This window comes from Pelobates fuscus, chromosome 3, assembly GCF_036172605.1.
Source record: "Pelobates fuscus isolate aPelFus1 chromosome 3, aPelFus1.pri, whole genome shotgun sequence".
Taxonomy (NCBI): domain Eukaryota; kingdom Metazoa; phylum Chordata; class Amphibia; order Anura; family Pelobatidae; genus Pelobates; species Pelobates fuscus.
In genome coordinates, this window is record NC_086319.1 from 67,431,444 (window position 1) to 67,458,936 (window position 27,493).

General features: G+C 42.5%; 1 protein-coding gene across 1 annotated transcript in view; it reads right to left on the reverse strand.

Annotated features, from left to right (window-relative positions):
- The window catches only part of PPM1H (protein phosphatase, Mg2+/Mn2+ dependent 1H), a 215,291-nt gene that overhangs the window by 68,933 nt on the left and 118,865 nt on the right, over positions 1 to 27,493 (reverse strand). Inside the window, exon 5 of the mRNA XM_063447154.1 lies at positions 2,324 to 2,408. Within this exon, the coding sequence (XP_063303224.1) occupies positions 2,324 to 2,408 (85 nt within the window). The remainder of the gene's footprint in view (positions 1 to 2,323; positions 2,409 to 27,493) is intronic.

Below are 27,493 nucleotides of genomic sequence, written 5' to 3' on the forward strand. Positions count from 1 at the left end.
TCATTTAGGGCCCCCACCCGCCGCTCAGGGGTGGGGGCCGGGGGGGACAGTAGGTCCCCCCCCCATTATTCTTTTATAGGGCCTCCACCCGCAGGTCAGGAGCCATGTTACTCTGTTTATCGAGGGAGCCATGTTTACACTGTATATAGAGGGGAGCCATGTTACTCTGTATATAGAGGGAGCCATGTTTACACTGTATATAGAGGGAGCCATGTTTACACTGTATATAGAGGGAGCCATGTTACGCTGTATATAGAAAGGAGCCATGTTTACACTGTATATAGAGGGGAGCCATGTTATTCTGTATATAGAGGGAGCCATGTTTACACTGTATATAGAGGGGAGCCATGTTACTCTGTAAATAGAGGGAGCCATGTTATTCTGTATATAGAGGGGAGCCATGTTACTCTGTAAATAGAGAGAGCCATGTTATTCTGTATATAGAGGGAGCCATGTTTACACGGTATATAGAGGGAGCCATGTTACTCTGTATATAGAGGGAGCCATGTTACTCTGTATATAGAGGGAGCCATGTTACTCTGTATATAGAGGGAGCCATGTTATTCTGTATATAGAGGGAGCCATGTTTACACGGTATATAGAGGGAAGCCATGTTACTCTGTATTTAGAGAGGAGCCATGTTTACACTGTATATAGAGAGGAGCCATGTTTACACTGTATATAGAGGGAGCCATGTTACTCTGTACATAGAGAGGAGCCATGTTACCCTGAATATAGAGGGGAGCCATGTTACACGGTATATAGAGGGAGCCATGTTACTCTGTATACAGAGGGAGCCATGTTTACACGGTATATAGAGGGAAGCCATGTTACTCTGTATATAGAGGGAGCCATGTTATTCTGTATATAGAGGGAGCCATGTTATTCTGTATATAGAGGGAAGACATGTTTACACGGTATATAGAGAGGAGCCATGTTTACACTGTATATAGAGGGAGCCATGTTTACACTGTATATAGAGGGGAGCCATGTTACTCTGTATATAGAGGGGAGCCATGTTACACTGTATATAGAGGGAGCCATGTTACTATGTATATAGAGGGAGCCATGTTATTCTGTATATAGAGGGAGCCATGTTATTCTGTATATAGAGAGAGCCATGTTTACACGGTATATAGAGGGAAGCCATGTTACTCTGTATATAGAGAGGAGCCATGTTTACACTGTATATAGAGGGAGCCATGTTTACACTGTATATAGAGGGAGCCATGTTACTCTGTATATAGAGGGAGCCATGTTATTCTGTATATAGAGGGAGCCATGTTTACACGGTATATAGAGGGAAGCCATGTTACTCTGTATTTAGAGAGGAGCCATGTTTACACTGTATATAGAGAGGAGCCATGTTTACACTGTATATAGAGGGAGCCATGTTACTCTGTACATAGAGAGGAGCCATGTTTACACTGTATATAGAGGGAGCCATGTTACTCTGTATATAGAGAGGAGCCATGTTACTCTGTATATAGAGGGGAGCCATGTTACACTGTATATAGAGGGAGCCATGTTACACTGTATATAGAGGGAGCCATGTTTACTCTGTATATAGAGGGAGCCATGTTACTATCTGAGGTGGTTAACTATGATTGGCCCTGGCATGTTTGTTAGTCTGGCCTGCATGGTTGTCTGGCATGAATAAAAGTAGCATGTTTCAACTATATTAGTAATTAGACTAGTTTGCACTAAAACATGTGCAAATAGGGAGTTTGCGGTTGTGCAAATGGACTGTTTGCGGTTGTTTGCGGTGCGTTAAACGGGGAGTTTGGTCTGTCACTGTGAAGCGGGCGTAACCTTTACACTACCTGATCGATACAACATCATACCTGATGTTTTAAAGCACGTTATTCTAAACAATTTAGGCATGTTAGGTGATTTATGCCCTTTATGGATTAAAACCAGTCTCTGCATCAACTATGTAATTTTCCATGGGAGTTCTGCCATGGATCCCCCTCCGGCATGCCACAGTCCAGGTGTTAGTCCCCTTGAAACAACTTTTCCATCACTATTGTGGCCAGAAAGAGTCCCTGTGGGTTTTAAAATTCGCATGCTCATTGAAGTCTATGGCGGTTCAACCGGTTCGCGAACGTTTGCGGAAGTTCCCGTTCGCGAACCGACAATTGTGTTCGCGACATCACTACTGACCAGCAGTACATCAAGGGACCACCCAAGGAGACTCCCATAACCGTAGTTGATTATAGAACAATCATTGATACCAGAAAAATAATAATGAAACATTTAACAGCTGATATAGGAAAGGCAAACACAGGTGAAATTAATATAGAGAACATCATTCATTACTTACTAGATACTGGAGGCGCTGGCGTTCCGTTTCTGGAGTAAATTCTGAAGACACTGGAATGATTTCTCCATTTCTAATGATTATAGCCCTAAAATAGCAATCAATAATTGAATATACTTTATTAACTGTATTGTTGGTTTATACATGATACAGTCCTTGGAAACAACTATTAACATCAGCCCAAGCCCAGTTAATGTTATGCCTGCGTTAATGAAAGGAAGCCCTTACAAACCACTATTTCAAAACGCAAAGGCCATACAGAGTACTCTGAAATACGTTGATTTAAAGGGAGACCCCATGCACCAATAAATGTTTTGCAGAATGAAGAACCATAAGCCCATGCGAGGCCCCCCGATGCCAGAAATACTTCCTTATCAGGGCTATGCACAAAGTCTCAGCCCTGACAGCACTGATTGAGCTTCTTTCAATTTACAACCTGGCTATAGACAGCCAGATAAACTATAAACAGGTAATGATATCCTTACTATATGCCTCCATGGGTGTGCTATCAGTGCTCAGTGCCATCAGTGGCTGAGCTGTGTATATACATTTTTGCCAAAGCCAAATGGGCAGGAACGCGAGGGAGCTGTAACCTCCCTGCTCTGCTCCCTCGCGCGTCCACCAGTGATGCCGGGAGCCGGAATATGACATCATTCTGGCCCCGGCATCACTAAACAGGGTTCTATGGAGCAAGGCAGGGAGATGACTGAAGCCCCACTGGACCACAGGGAAAGCCGAACCACTCAAGCTCTTCAAAAAGGTAGGGAGGGTGGGTGGTCACATTTATGTGTGAGTGTGTCTAAGTGAGTGAGTGTGTGTCTGTCAGTGTGTCTCTGTCTGTCAGTGAGTGTGTGTTTAGGTGACCGGTACCCCTCCAATCATGTATGACAATGCATTTCTATAGGGAACGTTCAGCACCACCACGTAGAGGATGGAGACGCTAAACGTAGGTGCTGCGCACTGTACAGCACTGACCCAGGGTGCACTCTAGAGGCTGTCTGAGTGACTGTCACTAGAAATGTTACTAAGCAACAATGTAAATACTGCCTTTTTTCAGAAAAGGCAGGGTTTACATTGAAAAGTGTGCAGGGACAGGTTATAGACACAAGAACAACATAGAAACATAGAAACATAGAATGTGACGGCAGATAAGAACCATTTGGCCCATCTAGTCTGCCCAGTTTTCTAAATACTTTCATTAGTCCCTGGCATTATCTTATAGTTAGGATAGCCTTATGCCTATCCCACGCATGCTTAAACTCCTTTACTGTGTTAACCTCTACCACTTCAGCTGGAAGGCTATTCCATGCATCCACTACCCTCTCAGTAAAGTAATACTTCCTGATATTATTTTTAAACCTTTGTCCCTCTAATTTTAGACTATGTCCTCTGGTTGTAGTGGTTCTGGTGTAGTGGTTCTGGTGACTATAGCGTCCCTTTAAGAATAGCATATTTTACATTGAAATGCCTGGCTCCTAACTTTATTTGCTGGCTCCTAGATTCCAAGCAAATTTGTCAAGCCCTGCTTTAACATACTACCCTCCGGAACAAGCGATGTTTTCTTGTTTTCTGTGTGCATTTGAATTCACTATCACAGTTGTGAAATGATATTTGCTATCTCAGATTTTTTTTTTTTTTTTTTTTACACCAACAGAAATTATGTCCCATTTCTAATCATTTGGATTCAACATCAGACTACTTCAAAGTGCAAATGATTTCCTTAAGTTCTTGCACATGACAGTCAGAGTATTCAATTGGTCCCTTGAAACATTAAAGAGAGGATATTATTTTTGGCTTGTCATCATCTCCTTTGTGTAAGATGGCAAAGTTCAATAAGTCATTTATGTGTGAGTGACATACGAAATTATTGATTTATGCTCCGTCCATCTTGCAAAGTACAAGATCCTTAAAATGTAATTTTAAAATATCCACACTTCAGTAAATCTCCAGCAAGCTCTCGAGAACTGTACATTGTTTCACAGTATTTGACAACATAGTGTTTATGAGGTTGACAGTGTTGCATAAATGCAAGAATGTCACTCAGTTGCCCTTATTGACTTGCGATTATATTAGTTACTCAGAAAGAAAAACATCTGTGTCTTGTGCCTCTGATTCAAATATAATATGCTTCATATTTAAGGAGCTGGTAAAATGTTATATTTTCGGTATACCAAGTAAAAATAAAAAAAAATATTTAAAAGTTTTTTCTTTTTTTTTTTTTAAACTTTGAAGGTATGATTCTGGGCAATAACAAAATAATATATAGATTTTCTCACAAACTATATATTTTAAAATCCCATGCAGAATTTTACAGAGATGCCTTAAGGCCAATTCTGTTACAAAGAATACAATTGGAAAAACGATTTTGTTGCTTTCGGAGCTATTTACCTTAATCAAACACCCAATTGCTTAACGAACACTCAAAGCACCATAACCTCTGCATCTCCTATACACATGCACACTATACCCCCTACAGGATCATTTAATTGTTTACATCCCATACATTGCTCTTCACCAGATCCATCCATCCATTTCTGTGGCAATTTATTTCCGGGTATTGGATAGAATATTTTATCATACTTCTCACGGGCTTCTATGCAGATAATTAGAGGTGATACATTGTAGCCGGCTATTATTTAATGTATATGATGAGCTATTTTAGAGATGGCAATGGAACAAGAACATTTATTTTTAGAATTTGCATGATTTTTCATACATCTTAAGTAATAGAATTTAGTTGGACAAAATGGCAGATGGTAAAACATAATATATTTAAAAGGCAATCCATACCTAACTGAAACAACCTGTTTTTCTATGCTGGAATAAAATTATGTTACTTAGAATAATAGAGAGTATAATGTTAAATGCTCCAGCAACTTTGTAAACAAAAAATTAGTAGAAAAATCCATGTAGACTGATTTTTAATAACCTATATAGACCTGTGCAAACACAAACGGGTTTATTCACAAAGTCCTGAATTATAGATATTTGACATCTGAATTGCAAAATTTATGTGGACATAGCAAGGTTCAAAGGCACCCAGGAGCAAATACCCGTTGTGCCTTCCCCATACCAGTTCCACACCGCCAGCAGACTGCAGTTCCTTTGCCTAGAATTGTATTCCATAATAATGATAATAATAACTGTGTCAAGGGACACATCAATTTAAAATGCAGCTTGTGTTGTTGCAAGTGTCCCCGACGCGCAAAAATAAATGGGGGACGCTGCTTATGGTGTTGCATGGAGGAGCCTGCTTTTGGTATTCCATTCTTGTAGGAAAGTTGTTTGTTGAGTCTGTGTGTGTGTGTGTGTATGTGATACTGTTTGTGATGTTCTGTATGTGGAGGTAAGCTGCCTGTGGTGTTTTGTGTGTGGGGATATTTTGTGTTTGCAGAGATGCTCTTTTCTGGATTTCATGTCTGTGAAGACACGTGAAAGGGGACGCTGTTTGTGTTGTGTCATATCTGTGTGGAGGCTGCTTGTGGTGTTGCATGCTTATAAGGATGCTGCTTGTGTAAAGCAGGGCACACTGCTACTGCAATTGAATTTGTGGGGATAGGGATGTTTGCAGTGTCGAGTGTGGTGGGTAGGGACAGTAATCTCAGTGTGTGTTAGGGGTTATAGTATGTTTGTTGGGAAATAGTGGCTGTACTATGCAGGGCTAGCCTTAGGCCATAAAAAGGCCTGTGTGAAAAATCTTGACAGCACCTGTCCCCCCCATCATTTATGTATAGTGTGTGTGCGTGTATATGGGTTTAGTGTTTGTATGGGGACAGTCATACACACAGGTAGGCAGTCACACACAGTTAAATTCATACACACATAATCACAATTAGAACAGGTAGGCACACTTAATATGCTAATAAGAACAGAAAATAACAACTAAACTCGGGTGCTCACTCGTATAAGGCCGTATTCCAAACAGGCCAAAAGAGTTACATTTATTGCTTGAACAAGGAGCACAACCACAAAAGTATATAGAAAAAGGTGTTTATTACATGGGTCAAAATAATAGGCTCTGATAAACAGTATCAATGCATAAAAAAGACAATAAATGTCAAATAAAGAATACAATGCAATATCTATAAGTTCTTAAGTTTGCATACAAGCAAACTACATAATGCATAAAAAGTTATATATAAGTATACAAGACAGCTATATGAGATGCCAAATTCAATAACCCCAAAATAATGATACATAACACAAAAATAAAGACAACATACCAGACCTAATGAGAAGAAGGACAAGAGTCAACCAATACACCCCCAATGTTTCGGCAGAATGCCTTTATCAAGGGAGCCTGTACTGAAGGAGTGAACACCACCCTTATATCCCCCTAGACAAAAAAATAATAAAACAGGAAACACCTGAAGAAATGGGTGGACACCCATCAAGATTGAGATCCTCCCAACCATAAACAGCTGTAACTTATGGTTACCAAGGAAATCAATTAACAAAACATAAACAGAAAAATAAATGGGAAGTTAATAGATCCCTCTCAGAATTAGAACAAAGTCCACAAAGTTGGATATCACATAAAGTGTTTGTATATGAATTGACATAAGTCTGTATAATAACCACAAGGCCTCATCTAGCAGCAGAGGCATAAAAGAAAACTTATAATATATAATAAACCCCTAAAGAAATATAGGAAGCTTACCCAATCATGGGAGAGACCAAAGTCACCCTCCATTGTGGCAAGAACATGATCGTAAATGAATTTCAAAAATGAACAATAGCCTAAGTCAACGCTAGGAAACTGAATCGAAAGTGAGGCTTGGACCTCACAGTGCGTCACAACACCCGAGAATAGGGGAGGCGCACATCCAATGGAACGCATCATGCGTTCCAACCAAGGAAGTCAGAAACGCAAGGCGCGCTTGCGCGAAAATGGCACCTGGAAAGCATGATGCTTTCCAGCAGTGGAAAAACCGCCAGACCGTCAGAAACGCACCTTGCACCTTGCGTTTCCATTGGATGTGCGCCTCCCCTATTCTCGGATGTTGCGATGCACTGTGAGGTCCAAGCCTCACTTTCGATTCCCTTTCATAGCGTGGACTTAGGCTATTGTTCATTTTTGAAATTCATGTCCGATCATGTTCTTGCCACAATGGAGGGTGACTTTGGTCTCTCCCATGATTGGGTAAGCTTCCTATATTTCTTTAGGGGTTTATTATATATTATAAGTTTTCTTTTATGCCTCTGATGCTAGATGAGTCCTTGTGGTTATTATACAGACTTATGTCAATTCATATACAGATACTTTATGTGATATCCAACTTTGTGGACTTTGTTCTAATTCTGAGAGGGATCTATTACCTTCCCATTTATTTTTCTGTTTATGTTTTGTTAATTGATTTCCTTGGTAACCATAAGTTACAGCTGTTTATGGTTGGGAGGATCTCAATCTTGATGGGTGGCCACCCATTTCTCCAGGTGTTTCCTGTTTTATTATTTTTTGTCTAGGGGTATATACGGGTGGTGTTCACTCTTTCAGTACAGGCTCCCTTGATAAAGGCATTCTGCCGAAACGCTGGGGGGGTGTATTGGTTGACTCTTGTCCTTCTTCTCACTAGGTCTGGTATGTTGTCTTTATTTTTGTGTGATTTATCATTATTTTGTGGGTTATTGAATTTGGCATCTCATATAGCTGTCTTGTATACTTATATATAACTTTTTATGCATTATGTAGTTTGCTTGTATGCAAACTTAAGAACTTATAGATATTGCATTGTATTCTTTATGGGACATTTATTGTCTTTTTTATGCATTGATACGGTTTATGAGAGCCTATTATTTTGACCCATGTAATAAACACCTTTTTCTATATACTTTTGTGGTTGTGCTCCTTGTTCATGCAATAAATTCATACACACAGACAGTCGCAGTCACACACACACAGTCACACACAGGCAGAGAGTCACACACAGTCACACACACTGTCAGGGACCAGGAACCAGACAGAGACAGAAGTAGATGCAAACACACCTTTATTAATAAATAACAAATAATAAACAAAAGCAAAGTCCAGGAATCAAGCAGGGGTCAGTCACCAGAGCGGGTAGTCAGACAAGCCAGGATCAGGAGCACGGAGAGCAGCGGAGTCAGGAACAAGGCCGGAGTCAGGAACCAGGATCAAACAGGAAACACAGGAACAAGGAGACTTCTGGGAAACAGGAAACCACGCAAGGGCAAGGAGGTTCTGGGCTTAGCTGCTTAAATAGGCAGAACTGATTAGCAGCGGGGTTGATTATTACTCACAGGTGAGTAACCGTGGCAACAAGCAGAAGCAGCTCATAGTAATTGCAGCTGCAAACTCAATCACTGAAACAGAAAGGTTTGCTGTTTAAAACAGCAAAGAAACCCTGACACACACACAGTTACAGTCACACACACAGGCCGACAAATCACAAACACAATTACAGTCACACAGTTTCTCACACACACAGGCCGACAGTCACACACACAGACACAGACACACACAGTTACATTCACACACAGTTACAGTCGCACACAGAGGAGACAGTCACACACAGAGGAGACAGTCACACACAGAGGAGACAGTTACACAAATGGAATGTTACCTCTCTCCATAATGAGCTGTAAGGGAGGAGAGGAGGTAGTTGCAGCTCCTGGAGTTGTTGGGGAAGCAGATATACCTTCCTGCTTCCCCCTTTCTGTGCAGCACTGGTTTCTGGGCGCGCTTAGCTCCACCCCCGCTGCTGCTCGGTAAGCCTGCCCACATTGCCATGTGTTTTTGGGATAGTCCCGGGTGAAAAAAATAAATAAATGAAATCCTCCACCCAGGTAGCAGTTGCACACACTTTAATTCCGCCATTGTGTGAGCTTTGTCAGATGCATGGCCCTTCTGCTGCCATGGTGCCCTGTGTGGCCGCACAACTCGCACACCCCTAAGGCCGAAATTGGTAGAATGTCTGTCTGTGAAGTGATAGCAAGGTTGTTTGAGGGGTAGGGGCATGCAGTGTTGGATTATAGGGGGGCTATTTGGGTAGGTAGGGATGTAGTGTGGGGGCCTCGGGGCTCTAGTGTCTATGCCTGTGGGATTATAGCGGCTGTAGTATGTGCATGTGGGGTTATAGAAGCTGAAGTGTGTGTTTGTGGAGGGGATAGGGGTGGTAGCGTGTGTGCATTTGTAGGGGGTTAGGGGCTGTAAGGGGGGGGGACCTACTGTCCCCCCCCGGCCCCCACCCCTGTGCGGCGGGTGGGGGCCCTAAAATTATCAATAAGGGGGGGGACCTACTGTCCCCCCCCCCCGGCCCCCACCCCTGAGCGGCGGGTGGGGGCCCTAAAATTATCAATAAGGGGGGGGGACCTACTGTCCCCCCCCCCGGCCCCCACCCCTGAGCGGCGGGTGGGGGCCCTAAAATTATCAATAAGGGGGGGGACCTATTGTCCCCCCCGGCCCCCACCCCTGAGCGGTGGGTGGGGGCCCTAAATACAAAGGGGGGGGGACCCTAGTTAACCCTCCCCCCCCAAAAAAAAAAATATCTCCCTACCTACCCCCCTCACCCTAAAAATAATGAGGGGGGACCATTAACTAAAAACCTGTAAAAAAGAAAAAATGAGATAAAATCAACTTACCATTCGATGTTTTCTTTCTTCTAAAATCTTCTTTCTTCAGCCCCAAAAAAGGGCAAATAAAAATCCATAATAACCGACGCAATTAAAAAAAAACAAAAAAAAAACCGAGCGCAAAAAAAAATAATCCATCTTCACCCATGGAGGGCTCCGCGCAGACTGAGCTCCGCAGGGCGGGGGAAGGCTTATAAAGCCTTGCCCCGCCCTGCAATTAGGCTAAGAACACTCTGATTGGTGGGTTTAAGCCAATCAGAGTGCTCTTTGTCATTTTACAAGCGTGGGAAAGTTCTTTGGAATTTTCCCACGCTTGTAAAATGACACAGAGCACTGTGATTGGATGGATTTCAAGCCATCCAATCACAGTGCTCTGTGTCATTTTACAAGCGTGGGAAAGTTCTTTGGAATTTTCCCACGCTTGTAAAATGACACAGAGCACTGTGATTGGATGGATTTCAAGCCCTCCATGGGTGAAGATGGATTATTTTTTTTGCGCTCGGGTTTTTTTTTTTTTTTTTTTATTGCGTCGGTTATTATGGATTTTTATTTGGTCTTTTTTGGGGCTGAAGAAAGAAGATTGTAGAAGAAAGAAAACATCGAATGGTAAGTTGTTTTTATCTTATTTTTTTTTTCTTTACAGGTTTTTAGTTAAAGGGTCCCCCCTCATTATTTTTAGGGTGAGGGGGGTAGGTAGGGAGATAAGTTTTTTTTGGGGGGGGGGGGGGGGAGAGAGGGTTAACTAGGGTCCCCACCCCCTTTGTATTTAGGGCCGGGGGGGGACAATAGGTCCCCCCCTATTGATAATTTTAGGGCCTCCACCCACCGCTCAGGGGTGGGGGCCGGGGGGGGACAGTAGGTCCCCCCCCTATTGTGAATTTTAGGGCCCCCACCCACCGCTCAGGGGTGGGGGCCGGGGGGGGGCAGTAGCCCCCCCCCTTATTGTGAATTTTAGGGCCCCCACCCGCCGCACAGGGGTGGGGGCCGGGGGGGGCAGTATGTCCCCCCCTTATTTTTTATTTTAAGGCCCCCACCCGCCGCACAGGGGTGGGGGCCGGGGGGGGGCAATAGGTCCCCCCTTATTGATAATTTTAGGGCCCCCACCCGCCGCACAGGGGTGGGGGCGCGGGGGGGGCAGTATGTGCCACCCTTATTTTTAGGGCCCCCACTCACCGCTCAGGGGTGGGGGCCGGGGGGGGGGGAGGAGAGTAGGTCCCCCCCCCCCCTTCAACCACTATTGTGGCCAGACAGCATCCCTGTGGGTTCGGGCTTCAGCTGTCAGCTGAAGCCACGCCCACAGCAGTGCTGACAGGCTGTCAGCACACAAAGCGCGTTCACAGTGCTTTGTGTGCTGATAGCCCGTCTGATGCATTCACCCAGAATGCATCGGACGAGAGGCCTTTTTAGGGCCTCTGAACTCGGAAGTCCCTCTGGTGGCCGTCTGATTGACTGCAACAAGAGGTGTTCCAAGCTTCCAATGTAAACACTGCATTTTCTCAGAAAATACAGTGCTTACAAGAAAAAGGCTCCGGGTAGCTGTAGCACTCACCTAAACAACCTCATTAAGCTGAAGTTGTTCAGGTGACTATAGTGTCCCTTTAAGGTAGGCCAGGAAAGGGAAATCGGATCAATTCTCTGGTGGTCTACATGACTCTGTTTTTGAGGAGGGGAAAGCGGATTGATCCGGTGATCCACTAGGCTGTGAACGAGGTCTGTACACTTGTTGGATTCAGCTTCCAGTTAGCGCTGTCAAAGAATCAGAGCTCTGACACATTCCAGGGAGTAATACACAGGGCCTACGGTTGCTGGAGGTGAAGTAAAACATTGTGGGCTTCAATAGCGTCCGCATCTGCCAAGCGCATTGGTCATTACGCCGCCATCAGAAACAATCTGTCACCGCTGGGGCCGTTTTCCAGCTTAGCTAAAGTCACACCTTGGCTATTTCACTGTTAATTTTGAAATTTACGTTTTAATATGCTACAATTTGGAACTTACTTATTTACTAAAGTGAGAACTAAGAGTGAATTTCAAATTTAAGGTCAAAGTAACCAGACTGGAAAAGTTATCCAAGTCAGCTGTGCTTTTAGTTCTGTTACTCAGGCCTCAAATTTGAAATTCACTTTGAATTCATTTTAGTAAATAATAAGATTTCATGACAATGTAGCCTCTTGTTTTTTTCCCATTTTGAGCAATGGCACAAAATGTGTAAGATGTAAGCCGACTCCCCCCATATTAAACAGTGCTTGAAGGCTAAACCATTAGCCCCCAGATGGATGCATACAGACCCAGACATGATAATCCATTCTGTGCTATATTCCAATATATAGAATTCCTCTTACAAACAAACAGAATTAGCCAACAATGTTACTCTCTCAATGGAATATGCTTGCTATTTAAAGTGTAACATTTGTTAAAGTAATATAGACTACTGATACCTAGTTTGGTAAGGGCTCCAAATTCAGTGTTGAAACCAAGCTATCCTTGAGTAAAAAATAATAATATAAAGAAAGAAAGAAAACTAAAAAAACAAAACAAATACACCTCTTAAATTTTAAAGGCTATGCAAAACACCACTCATAACCATATAACAGACCTTGGCTTGTGCCATCACATATGCACGTGTTTATTCCATTTGATAAGTAAATTCTGCACATGCATCGAGGACATTTTCAAACCATCTAACAATAAGAAGAGATGCTAATGTACGAGTTTAGGATAAAGGATGCAGAGTTACTGAGAAATTTCCTTTGTGTAATAAATAATCAGATGGATAAGAATGTTACAGGGAAGTCTTGGCTGTTGACTTTCAGCACCCTGTGATAATGCTATCAGAATCAGATCATGAGTATACGCACATTATGAATTTGTCAACATCCAGCCTTACTAACAATGCCCTCTTTGTTCCCTCTCACAATGGACAAGGTTCCATATAAATTGCTGATTTTGTTTTCACCAACACCAGTGGAAGGTTAAGCTTTTAAAGGATTATCTTTCAAGTGAAGCAAATAAATATCTACTAAAACTGAAATTTGTATAATCTCAATAGTGTTTACATTTACATTAAACCTGGACAACAGCAACATAATGTGTATATAGTTATATAAATAAATATATAAAAGAACGCTATGGTGGGGAAAAAAGTGATTGAAAACCCCTTCCACCTTAAGTCAGTGGTTAGTCAATGCATTGTTAAACACAGATCTTCACACCAGTCAAGCCATAAGACTTTCTTTTTCCAGAGAAATCTTAGATTTGCAGTGATGATACTACCGCAATGGATTCTGGGTGGGTATATGCAAATTAGTTCACCAAAGAATCACCTTTTTGCCTCACCATCATAACTTTCTTGGTTTGTGCTATGCAAGTAATTCAAAGCCTCAATAGCAAGCCAGCATCCAACCTCATGCTGATGAGCTGCATTAAAGGGACACTATAGTCACCCAGACCACTTCAGCTCAATGAAGTGGTCTGGGTGACAGTTCCCCCAGGTTTTAATCCTTCAGATGTAAAAATAGCAGTTTCAAAGAAACTGCTATGTTTACATTGCAGGGTTAATCCAGACTCTAGTGGCTGTCTTCCCGACAGCCGCTAGAGGCGCTTCTGCGACGCTGGATGCGAAAATCGCATCCAGCGTGCAGAACGTCCATAGGAAAGCATTGAGAAATGCTTTCCTATGGACTGTTTGAATGCGCGCGTGGCTCTTGCCGCACATGCGCATTCCGCTCCACTCGGGAGCTGAAGTTGGTGGGGGAGGAGAGGTCACCAGCGCCGAGGGAGCCCGGCGCTGAATTAAAGTAAGTAACTGAAGGGGTTTTAGCGCCATGGGAGGGGGGCCCTGAGGGTAGGGGAACCCTAAGGGTTGTATAGTGTCAGGAAAAAGAGTTTGTTTTCCTGACAGTATAGTGATCCTTTAACAATGAAACAGTTGTCCATGAGTGGTTCACTGGCTTTGCATCTCTTCCTGAGTTGTGTTTAAAAGCTGTTGTATAGAGCAGACATAAAACACCAAGGAATCACCAAAGTGTACACCAAAGTGTAAAATGGAACAATGAGGCAAAAAGTTTATTTTATTTTTTTTAAACTAGTGTGCATATGCCCACCCAGAATCCCCTGTAGTAGCAACATCACTGCAAATTTGAGATTTCTGTGGGAAAAGCAAGTCTTATGGCTTCTGTGTTGAACAATGTATTGGAGATAGATCGATAGATAGATAGATAGATATATAGACAGACAGATTTCTAAACACCATCACAAAACATGTAAGGCTGGGTACTATGCGTAGCCACAAATAAAATAATACAATTTCAAGTATTCTTTAAAGAACACATTTTCCACCGATGAGCGCTTTGTCAAAATAAACACACACCATTCATTTACTGAAAGGATAGGGGTCTTTAAATGTCAGTGCATAAATATTATTACATCAGATTAAACAATACCTCCAGGCCAGCTCAACAAACCCCCATCAAATAATCAGAGCTCAAAGGCTTCCTGAAACCTATGCTTCCACCCTAATCTTATGTTTTCCACATATGGTCTGACTGGCTTTCATCCTACACACTCCAATGAATTTTCCGTGACAAGTGTCTAGAGGACTTTCCTGATTATACATAAATAATTTGTTCTTTTTACATACCTCTTTAAAAATAGTTTTATACACTAAACATCATAGACTAAAGTGAGAATTCAAAGTGATGGCAAAATAGCAGAAAACGAAAATGTCCAGCTATTCTTCTAGTTTGGCTGTCTTCACCTAATATTCATTGTGAATTTACTTTGAATTCTCACTTTGATGAATAAACTTGTAAAATAGTTATAAAAAAAAGAAAGGAATCCCCCCCCCCCCCCCCATACCCCCAGATATTTACACAAATTATTATAAGATGCAACAGATGTTCGATTTAAGTACTTATTTTTTTGTTTTAAAAAATAAATAGAATGTTTGCTGCATGCTTCCCATTTCGGTAAAATAAAATGAGAAGTGGAAAGGCTAGCTTCTTAAATGGGGCTTATGTTAGCGTAACTCGGCTAACAACTCCATCATCTTTAGAATATCATTATTTGAGGACCGCAGATGTCCATGCCATCACCTAACTAAGTTTCTGCAATTCAGCAAAGTTGGTGCTTCCGAGGTTCTGAACGATCTAAGTTCCGCTTCCAGGAGAAAGTGATCCGGGAAATGAGAGACTGGGGATAGACAGTGAGGTCAGGAACAAGTTGGGAGTTGGTAGAAGTCAATTCCACCTCAACTTCAAAGCTTAAAAAGGAGTCCTACACTAGAACCTGGTCAGCTGTGTCTAGAAACAGAACATTCTTCGGTATGCTTTGTGGCTTTTTGAAAGGTGCAATAAAGCCTACTTTTTCACTTTTATTATACCAGTAAAGCAAATCATGATCTTGACAGGGATCTTGAGTTCTGTGTGGTGTCATTGAGAATGGAATTGAGGATCACTAATCTGTATGTCAAGAAAAAGGTACAGGGAAGCGGCGCCTTCTGGGTGTCCTCAAACTCGTTTGGGGTCGAATCGATATGCAAAATATAAAGTCGAAAAACAAATATAGTGTAGTATATTCTATAGGTGGTGAGGTAAAATAAGAAATATGCCACTTACAATTTTCTGGAGCTTATGTTCAGCTCCAGTCCAGATATATGCACCTGGGTGACATGATCCCGCCTATAGATATGTCACTGAGCTTGGCTCCTTATAGATGGTGATCAGGGTCAAGCGTCAGAGTTTCGAGCGTTCACAGGTATTTCCCTCCAAATTGCAGTGTCACCGATATTCACCAAACACATAAAATGAGAATAAAAACAGAAAAATAGTGCTCTCTGTTTTGTTGTTGTAAAATCAAAATAAAAGGAGAGCACAAAATTAGGTTTTTGGTCAATCCTGTGTAGCATAGGTGGTTTCCTCCCCACCAAGGAGGAAGAAAGTGTGTCTCCTCTGGATAAAATCTTCAGGGATAAAATCAGGAAGGTCCAGGTAAGGTAAAAAATAGACATGTGCAATTCGTTTCGGTCCGAATAGGAATTCGGACGAATTTCGGACAATTCGGACATTCGGGTACTTCCACATGTCCTAAGTGCCGAAGTTCCGAAATGTCAAAGTTCCGAAGCACAGTATTGCCTAAGTACTTACTTACCCAGTGAAAGAAGAAGAATGTTACATTGTATACAATATTAAATAAAAAGTATACAAACATAGCATTTGCAACACTTACAACAATCAAGTAACATACATTCATATAAAATGTAAGTTACTTGGCCAGTCAGTTTAATGACATGAATGAATAAGTAGATAACTCCCTAATTCCCACGGTATTAGGGAGCTATCTACGAAAAGGCTGAAAGACCTAAATTAGTCTTTCAGCCAAATTTACTAATACTAAGTAAAGATTACTTAGTATTAGTAAATTATGCCCCTACTCGCTATAGCGCGAGTAGGGGCATGTCTATTAAACAGTGAGCAGCCTGTGGCCTGTGGCTGCTCACTGTGGCCTGTGGCTGCAGCCTGTGGCTGCTCACTGTAACCAGAAAAAAAGGGCCCCCCGGCCCCCACCCCTGAGCGGTGGTGGGGGCCCTAATGTAAAATAATGGGGGGGACCTATTGTCCTCCCCCCAGGCCCCCACCCCTGAGTGGTGGGAGGGGGCACTAAATAAGAATAAGGGGGGGGACCTAATGTCCTCCCCCTTGGCCCCCACCCCTGATCGGTGGGTGGGGGCCCTAAATTATAATAAGGGTGAGTGGGGGCCCTAAACTAGAATAAGGGGGGGACCTAATGTCCTCCCCCCTGGCCCCCACCCCTGAGCGGTGGGTGGGGGCCCTAAACAAGAATAAGGGGGGGACCTAATATCCTCCCCTCTGGCCCCCACCCCTGAACGGCGGGTGGGGGCCCTAAATTGGAATAAGGGGGGATCTAATGTCCTCCCCCTGGCCCCCACCCCTGAGCGGTGGGTGGGGGCCCTACAGTAAAGTAAGGGGTGTGGGGACCTAGTGTCCTCCCCCTGGCCCCCACCCCTCAGCGGTTTGAAATCCACCAACCAGAGTGCTCTGTGTCATTTTACACAGCGTGGGAAAGTTCTTTGGAATTTTCCCACGCTGTGTAATTTGACTCATAACTCTCTGATTGGTGGATTAAGTAACCAATCAGAGAGTTATGAGTCAAATTACACAGCGTGGGAAAATTCTAAAGAACTTTCCCACGCTGTGTAAAATGACACAGAGCACTCTGATTGGTGGATTTCAAACCAACTAATCAAAGTGCTGTAACAGGTAAATGTAGAGATTTACCTGTCAGAGCACTCTGATTGGATGGCTTAAACCCACCAGAGTGCTCTGAGCCTAATTGCAGGGCGGGGCAAGGCTTTATAAGCCTTCCCCGGCCCTGCAGAGCTCAGTCTGCGCGGAGCCCTCCATTGGTGAAGATGGATTTTTTTTTTGCCGCTCTTTTTTTTATATAATTGCGTCGGTTATTATTGTTTTTTATTTGGCCTTTTTTGGGGCTGAAAAAAGAAGATTTTAGAAGAAAGAAAACATCGAATGGTAAGTTTTATTTATTTTTTTACAGGTACTTAGTTAAAGGTCCCCCCCTCATTAGTTTTTAGTGTGAGGGGGGTAGGTAGGGGGATAAGTTTTATTGGGGGGAGGGGGTGACTAGGGGTTTGGGGACCCCTAGTCACCTGGGGGGAGAATTTTTTTTTAAGGGCCCCAACCGCTGCTCAGGGGTGGGGGCCAGGGGGGAGGACCTTAGGTTTCCCCCACTTATTAGTATTTAGGGCCCCCACCCGCCGCTGAGGGGTGGGGGCCAGGGGGAGGACACTAGGTCCCCCCCCTTATTGTTGTTTAGGGCCCCCACTCACCGCTCAGGGGTGGGGGCCAGGGGGGAGGACACTAGGTCCCCCCTCTTATTAGTTTTTAGGGCCCCCACCCGCCGCTCAGGGGTGGGGGCCAGGGGGGAGGACATTAGGTCCCCCCGCCTTATTAGTATTTAGGGCCCCCACCCGCCGCTCAGGGGTGGGGGCCGGGTGGGCACTTTTTTTTTAAAACAGTGAGCAGTCACAGGCTGCTCACTGTTTACTAGACATGCCCCCTACTCGCAGTATAGCGAGTAGGGGCAAAATTTACTAATACCAAGTAATTTTTACTTAGTATTAGTAAATTTGGCTGAAAGACCAATTTAGGTCTTTCAGCCTTTTGGTAGATAACTCCCTGATACTGTGGGAATTAGGGAGTTATCTACCAAGTGGCTGCAAGAGAAGTCCCGAGGTGCCGAAGTCCCGAAATTCCGAAATGCTGAAGTCCGAAGTGTCGAAGTTGCCGAATTTCTTAAGTGCCGAAGTTCCAAATTGTGAAAATCCCGAATTTCGGAATGCCATGCCGAACCGAACCGAATTTTTTTCCCATGCACATGCCTAGTAAAAAACGAGTTTTATTTAAAACAAAGATAAAACCAATGACAAAAGCACTAGCGTTTCACCCAAAGGGGCCTTTTTCAAAGTGTTTTGGGTGGAACGTGTTCGTGCTTTTATTTCATTGTTTTATTATGTTGGTTTTAAGTAAAACTAGTTTTTTACCTTACCTGGATCTTCCTGATTTTATCCCTTAAGATTTTATCCGAAGGAGCCACACTTTCTACCTACTTGGTGGGGAGGAAACCACCTACACTACATATGCTTGAGCAAAAAACTAATTTTTTGCTCTCTTTTTGTGAGTATACCTCCTTTTATTTTGTTTTTACAACAACAAAACAGACAGCACTATTTTTCGTTTTTATTCTCATTTTATGTATTTGGTGAGTATCTGTGGCACTTCAGAGCCGATGATCTCCAGCCACTGTGCCCATACAGCCTGCACCCCAAATGACCACGCAGCAGCGCCAACCTCACTCTGGGTAGGGTACCCATATTAAGGTACTCCTTACCACTCGCCCAGCCCCACGACTCGCTTTTCGTACCCCAAAGCTCGCAAGGGCAAACAAATCTAACGCACACAGCAGGGAGACCCCTGTGGAAGCTGACGAGGTTCCCCTAAAAGCACAGGCCTTCAGAAAGACAGCACCTGGCAGCAGCACACCAACCTGGATATGCAAGCATGAAACCCGGCTGAGAGCAGAGCACAACACGGAAGCATATAACGACGGTCTGACATGGCCCACCTGTGACATAGGATAGATTTGTGCAACAGCTCTCTTGCTTATATCTACCCACTCCGGCTCTCAGGGCAGAGACATTTAATTTAACTTTTACTCTCTCTTGTATCTTATTTTGTTTTCTTGCATTCTCTCTGTTTTTAATTCCTCTCTGTTGAGGTGTACCCGGTGGTATTAATACTCAATAATTATTGACACAAAACTTGCAGCCACTCAGCCAAGCATCACACTGTCAGTTAGTATAGCTTGGTTTTTAGCTTGATTTATGACAGCCTTTTACTGACAAATACTGAAGCATGTTTAGTTTTCTTACAGTCACCTAACCTGACTAACACATTAAGAATAAGTCTCCTGGTGGGCACTCTAACACAAGTTGACATTTATGCTGTCTCTAGACACTAACTTACGGTAGTTTTAACTATACCGTTTGGATAATCGTTTGACACATACTGATCCACCATGTCATTTATATATAAAAAAAAAACCTGTGCAATTATCCTGATATTGTATGTAATATCACTGTGCTTTGTACTGCAGTCAATCTTTTACAATGTTCATGGAAGCCTGTATACCTAATCCTACACTATATATTCTGTTTTATGTCTTCATATTTTCCATACTGACTCACCACCATACGAGATTGAGGACACTCAGAAGGCACTGCTTCTCTGTACCCTTTCCTGACCTATACCAAGTTACTGTAGAAATAGACAAAAAGACCACCCAGGTGCAGCAGTATAATGTAGGAGAAAGGTTAATTACTTCCCTTTGAATCTAGGCTGTAACAAAAGGATTCCTCAAATCCTCACAAATCAGTATACAAAGCAAGATACGCCTAGAAAAAACAAAAGCAGAGAACACTCATAGGGAAACACCATTAAGTAGAGATGTCCCTGCTAAAAATATTGCACTCGCAGAATAAAGGAGTAATTCAAGACCATCAGATTATCTTTGGATCTTGCAATGAAATTCCTCAAGGGTACATGCAGGAAAAAAGAAGAACTGGACATAGTGTAAAATCTTAATGATATAAAAAATACGCTTTTAATTGAAAAACTTACAAACAGTAGGAAATAAAAGTGCTCATCAAAGCTCTGTGTCCCTCTCTCCAAGGTGGTCAATGGAAGGAGCAGGTCACAGAATTGCAAGTAGCTCTATGCGTTTCGTCTAAAAGTTAGACTTCATCAGGAGTAATAGTAAAATGCAAGTGATACAATCAAATAAAATACATCAAATATACCAAGTTACTGCCAGAAAGAAGAGACTCTGGTTTGGGAAGAACCAGCTACCATACCCGGATCTAACAAGCGCTAGGAACCTCACCAACGCACGTACTAATCTGTATGTACTTGGCCCATCTACATTAAAAAAAGGAACCTTCCTATACTGCACATAGACAGAACATGAATATAAGCCTCTAACTCAAGCATGAGAACATTCACTTAGTGACTCCTGAACGAAAAAAATACACATTAAACACTAATGCACAAAACACAATCACAGTTCATATATAGTGAAATCTGTTGTCACATTGCTCATTAGGAACAATGGAGTAATGCAGAGTAAATATTTCCTTTTACTTTAAAAAAAAGAAATTAAATCCTGCTGATCTGGTCTAGGCAAACCGTTAATATAGGATTCAGTATAGCATAATTTACACGTGATATGTACGGTAATTGTTGCTATACAATGGAAAGGTAAACAGTGCAAATAATAATATCAGTCTGAGTCATAAGCCCAAGTGAAGCTTGTTAAAAAAACAAAAACAAACTAAATTATTCAGCATTTCTGAAAAATGCCTATATGTTTTGCTATCCCTCATTAGATTACAATTTAAATCTATCCTCCTACTCAGCATCTGCTGTCTGCCCTACACCATATGTTTATACAACTGTTTCCTACATAAAATGCTTCATAGATTTTTTAACATGCGTAGAAAAGTTGTGTTATAGTGTAAGGGGTAAAGGTATTACTTTTTTATTGGAACAATTAGTTTAAAGCTAAATTCTCTCTCTACATCCAGTATGAAGCAGATGTGGTGCAGTCAGTTATCTGAAAAACAAAAGGCACTTCACATGAGGCCAATGGGGTCACTTTTCTGGAACAACATTAGTGGTTTATCCCACCAGGAGCATAACAGGACCTTCACTGGTGCTGCAGCAATACTGAATAACTCTACTCCAATGCCTGTAATACACAATTTCTTATTTGAATACTCCAGCACGTAGTACTAACAAGAAGGGCACGTCTGGGGAAAAAATTCGGCCCGGGCATTTTTCAAACACAAGGGCCCCTGAGAAGGGGGCGGGGCGGGCCAGAGCGAGTGTGCTTTGTCATCACTAATGACAAGCACGCCCCCTCTCAAAGTGAGCATGTTGGTTCAATGCGCAGTGTTGCCATGGTAACCACGGCAACACTCCAACCTCGCGAGAGGAACCCGGCGGAGCTCCTCTCCTGCCTTCCTCCCTCCCCTGCCGGCGGCCGCATATCAGTGCCTGTGGGCCGGTGAGGGAGATCTTTGATCTCCCCACCGGCACACAGCAGGGCCAGCGCTCGGATAGCGCAAGGCTCTGCATGGGCCAACAGGGGAGGTCCGGTGATCTCCCCTGCCGGCTTTGGCCCATGGCCATCGCGGCCCACTGGGCATTTGCCTGGTATGCCCGATGGCCAGTCCAGGCCTGCTAACAAGTCTAAAGTCTATTAAGAAGTTACTTAAATGTATCCCTTTATGTATCCCTTTATGAAAGTTTACCATCTTCTTGGGTAAGTACTTTCCCATCTGTCCTAAAATAACTTATGGCACTATAGTCAATATCACTCACCCTTTTCAAGGTCTCCTACACAGTTCTTTTTTGTTTCTGTTTAAATTGTGATTAAAAACTTGCGGTTCTACAATCTCACTGAAAAATTCAGATAAATATGTTGATGCAATATAAACATTGCTGATAAAAATAATAATCATCATCATATAACACATGTACTATTGAGAAGGAAGAATGTTTGAGAAAAATATTAATTTATAAACCAATGAACTGTGGGGAATGTGGTGGGTTCCTGTTTGGATATTTCTGATCAGACTGTTTTTAGTTTTTCGGAATTCTTTTTATTTTGTTGTGCAAGAATTTACAATCCAGCAATTAACGCCACGACAGCAACAATGCAAACATAATTCCGATGTACTGCACTTTTTTTTTTTTTTTTTTTAGTTAATTACAGAAACAGGCTAAGTGTGCATTATTTATTTATAAAATATTTTACCAGGATGGATACATTGAGATTTCTCTCTCATTTTCAAGTATGTCCTGGGTATGTCAATATCTGATATGACAAGGAGTGAGAGTATGCAAGAGTAGCTTGACATGCATGCATGACTCAATAGAATAAAAAGAGAGAGCATGGTATAAGCTGGGTGTAAAATAAGCAACATGACTAGTAAGATTACAGGATAATATGCTACTGAAACAATAAAATAAGGATTTAAACCACTGGGGTGAGGTCTAATGTTTTGCTGTTGCACCACAGAATTCATAAGCAGTTTAATTCAACAAAAACATTGATCAACGAGACTACAAAGGTAAAGTGACAATATCGCGTCTGCCCTTCACATAGGCGATCATAAAACAGGCGGTAAGCACGAGGCCAGGATCAACCGACCCACAAAGATGGTACACTTAAGGCATTGGTAGGAAAGTTCCCAGGTGTATTTGCAAACAGTCCCAGAGGTGAACACTCCCCCATGTACAGGCCGCACAAAGACTGACCGCACCGCACCTTGTACACAGCAGCTGTACTTTCCCTTTTGGGGGTAGATGGAGGTGCTGGGTTTTGTTTGCCACTTTCTATAGATTCTCCTGCCCGTCCGTGGGCGCTTTGATGAGGTCATGCCAGACGGGGAGGTGGCCAAAAAGCTGCCTGCAAAGGTTTGCAGCTTTGCTTTCCCACCATCCGCTTCTCGACCCTCTCTGTACCTTCCTGAAGCGTTAGACTGGTAGCCTTGTTGTTGCGCCTTTGTAGCTGGGACCAAGAGTGCTGAAATGTTTTCTCCAGCCGTTCTAGGCATAAATCAATGGAGGTGTGGTGAGCTGCTGGAGATAGACCTAATGCTTACATGCTCGAGTGGGTGCATCCGCCATTTTACGTTCATTGGTGTCATCCGGTATCAGCTGGGACTGATAGTTGTGTGCGGCTGAGGTTATTTGTGGCAGGCCAGTTAAGACCGAGATAACCACCACCGGTCCAAACAGTGGGGTAAGAGTACAACAGGATCACTTGGCGAGTATAGGAGTGACAAGAGCGGCCGTTCATCCCAGCTCCAACTCGAATAGGCCGCAGTGCAGTGTTCCAGGCTCCCGGCAGTGATTGGTTTGGGTGAGTTAACAGTCAATTCCACGGTGCACCGCCTGACGAGTTTTTATGGCCTGTGAGCTGGTGAAAATGCCACGAAATCCATGAGTTAGATGGGAGCTCGTGCTACCAAAGTCTGAAAGGCTCAGAGTTTAGGGACCACCCCATTTCTTTAATTTAAGTGCATTTAGATTCCTTTTCATGTCTTGTTTTACTGTCTTGACAATGTAAGTGGTAAAATTATTTGATGTATGGTTCATATCCCTACATTCTCTGGTGTTTACAACTTAATCCACTTGATTTTGAAAGCACTAGGCATACCTGCCCCAGTTTGTACTTACACAGCCCCCCCTACACACTTCCTGGGAAAAAAAGAAGGTTTAATTTCGAAAAAATAAAATGCATTTTTGTTTTTTTTACGGCCTTGCTCAAAATAATTGCATTTTTTAACATAGATTTTCCCTTTGAGTAGAGTAGCACAAGGGAATTTAGTTCAAAAAGTTTAAACATACTGCAAAACAGAGTAAATCCTTGGGGATATAACCAGACTTCTTCCTCATCATTTATTTAACATAAGTGACGATATGTTGATATATTCCATTTGTAGATATCTGGTGCTTATCTATGCAGTTCTTCAGCTTGTAATTTGCTGTATATAAACCTGGCAGTAATTTACGAAGAGCATACCCAATTATTCCAAAATGAACTGATTATGAAACAAACAAAAGCATGTCTAAAGTAATTTTCATATAGATAAAATGAAGAAAAGAATGCCCTTATAGAGCGTCCCTAGAGACGATCTTTCCTTTGTCATGGTGCTATGCCTGTGCCAAATCACATTATTATATCAACGAACACCTGAAAAACTCCTGCACATTCTATTCTAACATGTCTATTATAAAGAACAGCAATCCTAACAGACACACACATGGATGTTATCTGTCCAATAAGGAATCAGCAGGAGGTAGATCTTTCACATGTTGCTTACATATGTGCACACACACAAATATATTTTCAGTTGAGGATGTCTTAGATTCAGACAAAGAAATAAAAATGATCATGAGAAGATTTAGTTTGTCATTTAAGGGACACTATAGTCACCAGAACAACTACAGCTTAATGTAGCTGTTCTGGTGAGTATAATGGCTCCCTTCAGGCATTTTCATGCAAACACTACCTTTTCAGAGAAAAGGCCGTGTTTACATAGCCCCTAGGGACATCTCCAAGTGGCCACTCCTCAGATGGCCACTGGAGGGGCTTCCTGGCTCAGGGCTGCACAGTAAGCATCTCAATTTTCCTCATAGAGATGCATTGATTCTATGAGGAGGTGCTGATTGGCCGAAACAGATTTTTGCCCCGCCCCCTTGCCGATTTTAGCCAATCCAATGAGCATTGGATTGGCTAAAAATCTGCAATTTTGATGATGTCACTAAGGGGGCAGGGTCAGTGCCGGCGGACCCGTGGTGAGCTGGAATGAAGGTGAGTTTTAACCCATTCTGAAGGGGCTAAGGCCCTATAGTGATCCTTTAAATTATTATCACTAATGAATGCTGAGCAGTATTCGCCCCACTGGTCTTTCAATTAGCACTATCTATAGCAACTACGGGGCAGACCGGCAATAAAAAAAGAAAACAAGTCAAAATTGTCAACAATCTCTGCTATCCATGTCAACACCTCTCTTCCATCTAAGTAGTGATAGAAAAATATATATTAAATGTTCACAGGCCTCCACAGATAATAGAAGGTACATGTGTCTGGGGACCATATAATTTGCAAACCATGTGTAGAGATGCAAAGCATACATTCAAAGTCTATTACATGGTCTACCTGTCCCAAATGGTTAAAAGCTGAATTTAAAGGAAATAATACAAACTGGTGTAATCAGGGAGAGTGTGCCCTAATTAATAGTAATATTTGAGAAATGAGCGGAAATATGAAGGGAAGGGAATAAAGGTGAACAGTAATAAATACCTCTCAAACCTAACCCTTCATAGACAAAATCAAACCATGAATTGCTAAAACATAACTTTTAATAGACTCAATATAAAAATTAGAGCAAAATATGCAAAAACTCATATACATAAATAATAGCCTAAAAAAAGCTATAAGCATCTAAGGAAAAACTATTGGATTAAAAAAGCTAGTTAAGAAAGAAAAGGAAAAAAAATCTGGATAAAGAATCTAGCATCTGGTCCAACAGAAATAAATGCACATATGTAACTGGTATAATGGATATTTATGCTTTATAAGAAAAGGAAACAATAGTAACCGCTATTGGAGTAAATTGGAGCAAAGAAATATCATAGTGGTCCAGTGGCTGCTGGGCGGGCGGCATTGGCGGGCGGCAGGCTGGCGAGGGAGCACTTCCCCTGAGCTGTCTGCTCAGCTCCCTCACGCGTCGCAGAGTGAGGCTGGGAGCCGGAATATGACGTCATATTCCGGCTCCCAGCCTCACTCTGCGGCGCGCGAAGGAGCTGAGCAGACAGCTCAGAGGAAGTGCTCCCTCGCCGGCCACCCACCAATGCCTCCCGCCCAGCCTAGCAGCCCGCCGGCATGTCTGTTAGCCGCAAGGCTAACAAGACATTTGCCTTGGGCATTTGGGGGCGGCTTTTTTTGCCGCCCCCTGGAAAATGCCACCCAAGGCAAATGCCTTGTTTGCCTCGTGGCTAATATGCCCCTGGCGCCCGCCCCAGATGTTGCGCCCGGTGCGGCCGCCCCCCCCCTGCACCCCCCACGCTACGCCTCTGTGTATGTGACCTACATTTTATAAATCATATAATCAAAGTTTCATATATGATATCGGTAAGATTATTGCGATCAATGGTGCTTTGTATATTTCCCTTTAAGAGATGGACAGGAATATTTACTTTGATATAATTTGGATGACTGAATACAAGTTCACGTGCCTCCCAATGTATACTGTGCATTTTATGTTTTTCTCTTTAAAATCCATACTTCTCTTATTATGCACAGCTTGCTTTGTTCATCTCATTTGTAACCATTCATGAACATTCTTGTGTGCCTGCATGCTTGAGTGCTTTATTGCAGCCCATGCATTGTGAATATTTACAAAGCTGAATGCATTCACACTGGTTATAATTATGCACTTGCTGCAATCTGCCCTACTGAGTAGCTTTTTATGGTCTGGAAATTCCCACTAGTTCAGAAAACAAATAAAACATGTTGCATAACGCATAACATTATATGGATCCACAACTTCTACGCTTCTGCTCAATAACTGTGTTGAAATTCTCGCATTTACTGCCAATTAAAGGGGCTTTGCCATTTTTAACCCCTTAAGGACCAAACTTCTGGAATAAAAGGGAATCATGACATGTCACACATGTCATGTGTCCTTAAGGGGTTAAAGTGCATCTATCAGGGTTACTCTATTATCACTTGTCACTATTGTATCATTGAGCATAAAAATAAATATATCATTGTGCTTGAAGGAATGCGAAGAAGCATTAAGATTAAGATAAACGCAACTATTGGTATCGTGGTTTATGAGTATGGGGTAGCACACTATAGTGAGAAATGAATGACAGCGGAGAGCAGGAGAACCCTCCTACAGGCAGATCTCCTTGTCTTTCATCGCAGAAACTACAGTGCATGCCCTGTTAGTTGTGATATTCCTGATTATTTATGGTACACAACAAACCTCTAATGTAGCTTGCTGAAACCTGAACTTGCTGAAACCTGAACTTTTAGAATCTATTTGGTAAGGCTTGGTTGAAAGCTGGGAGGGTTCACTTCTTAATTTGCCACTCTTGGCAAAGGGAGGAGCTCTAATAGAGAACCAATATTTTTAAATATGCTCTATGAAAAGTACTACTGGAACAATATGGCAATTGAAATGCATATGATTGGTGTGCAAGCCCTGGATTAGCAGTGTCGATTATGCATTAAAAAAAAAGAAAAAAAAATTATTTTCCATGATCCTGCAACATATACAGCTCAGATAAGCTGATTGCAGCATCAGACAGAACCCTCCTTTACCAGGAAGAGGACCCACCAATCAGGAGACTAATTTTAGTCTGATCACATAAAAGTCTGACCAGCAGCAGTTTATACTTTAGCAGCAGT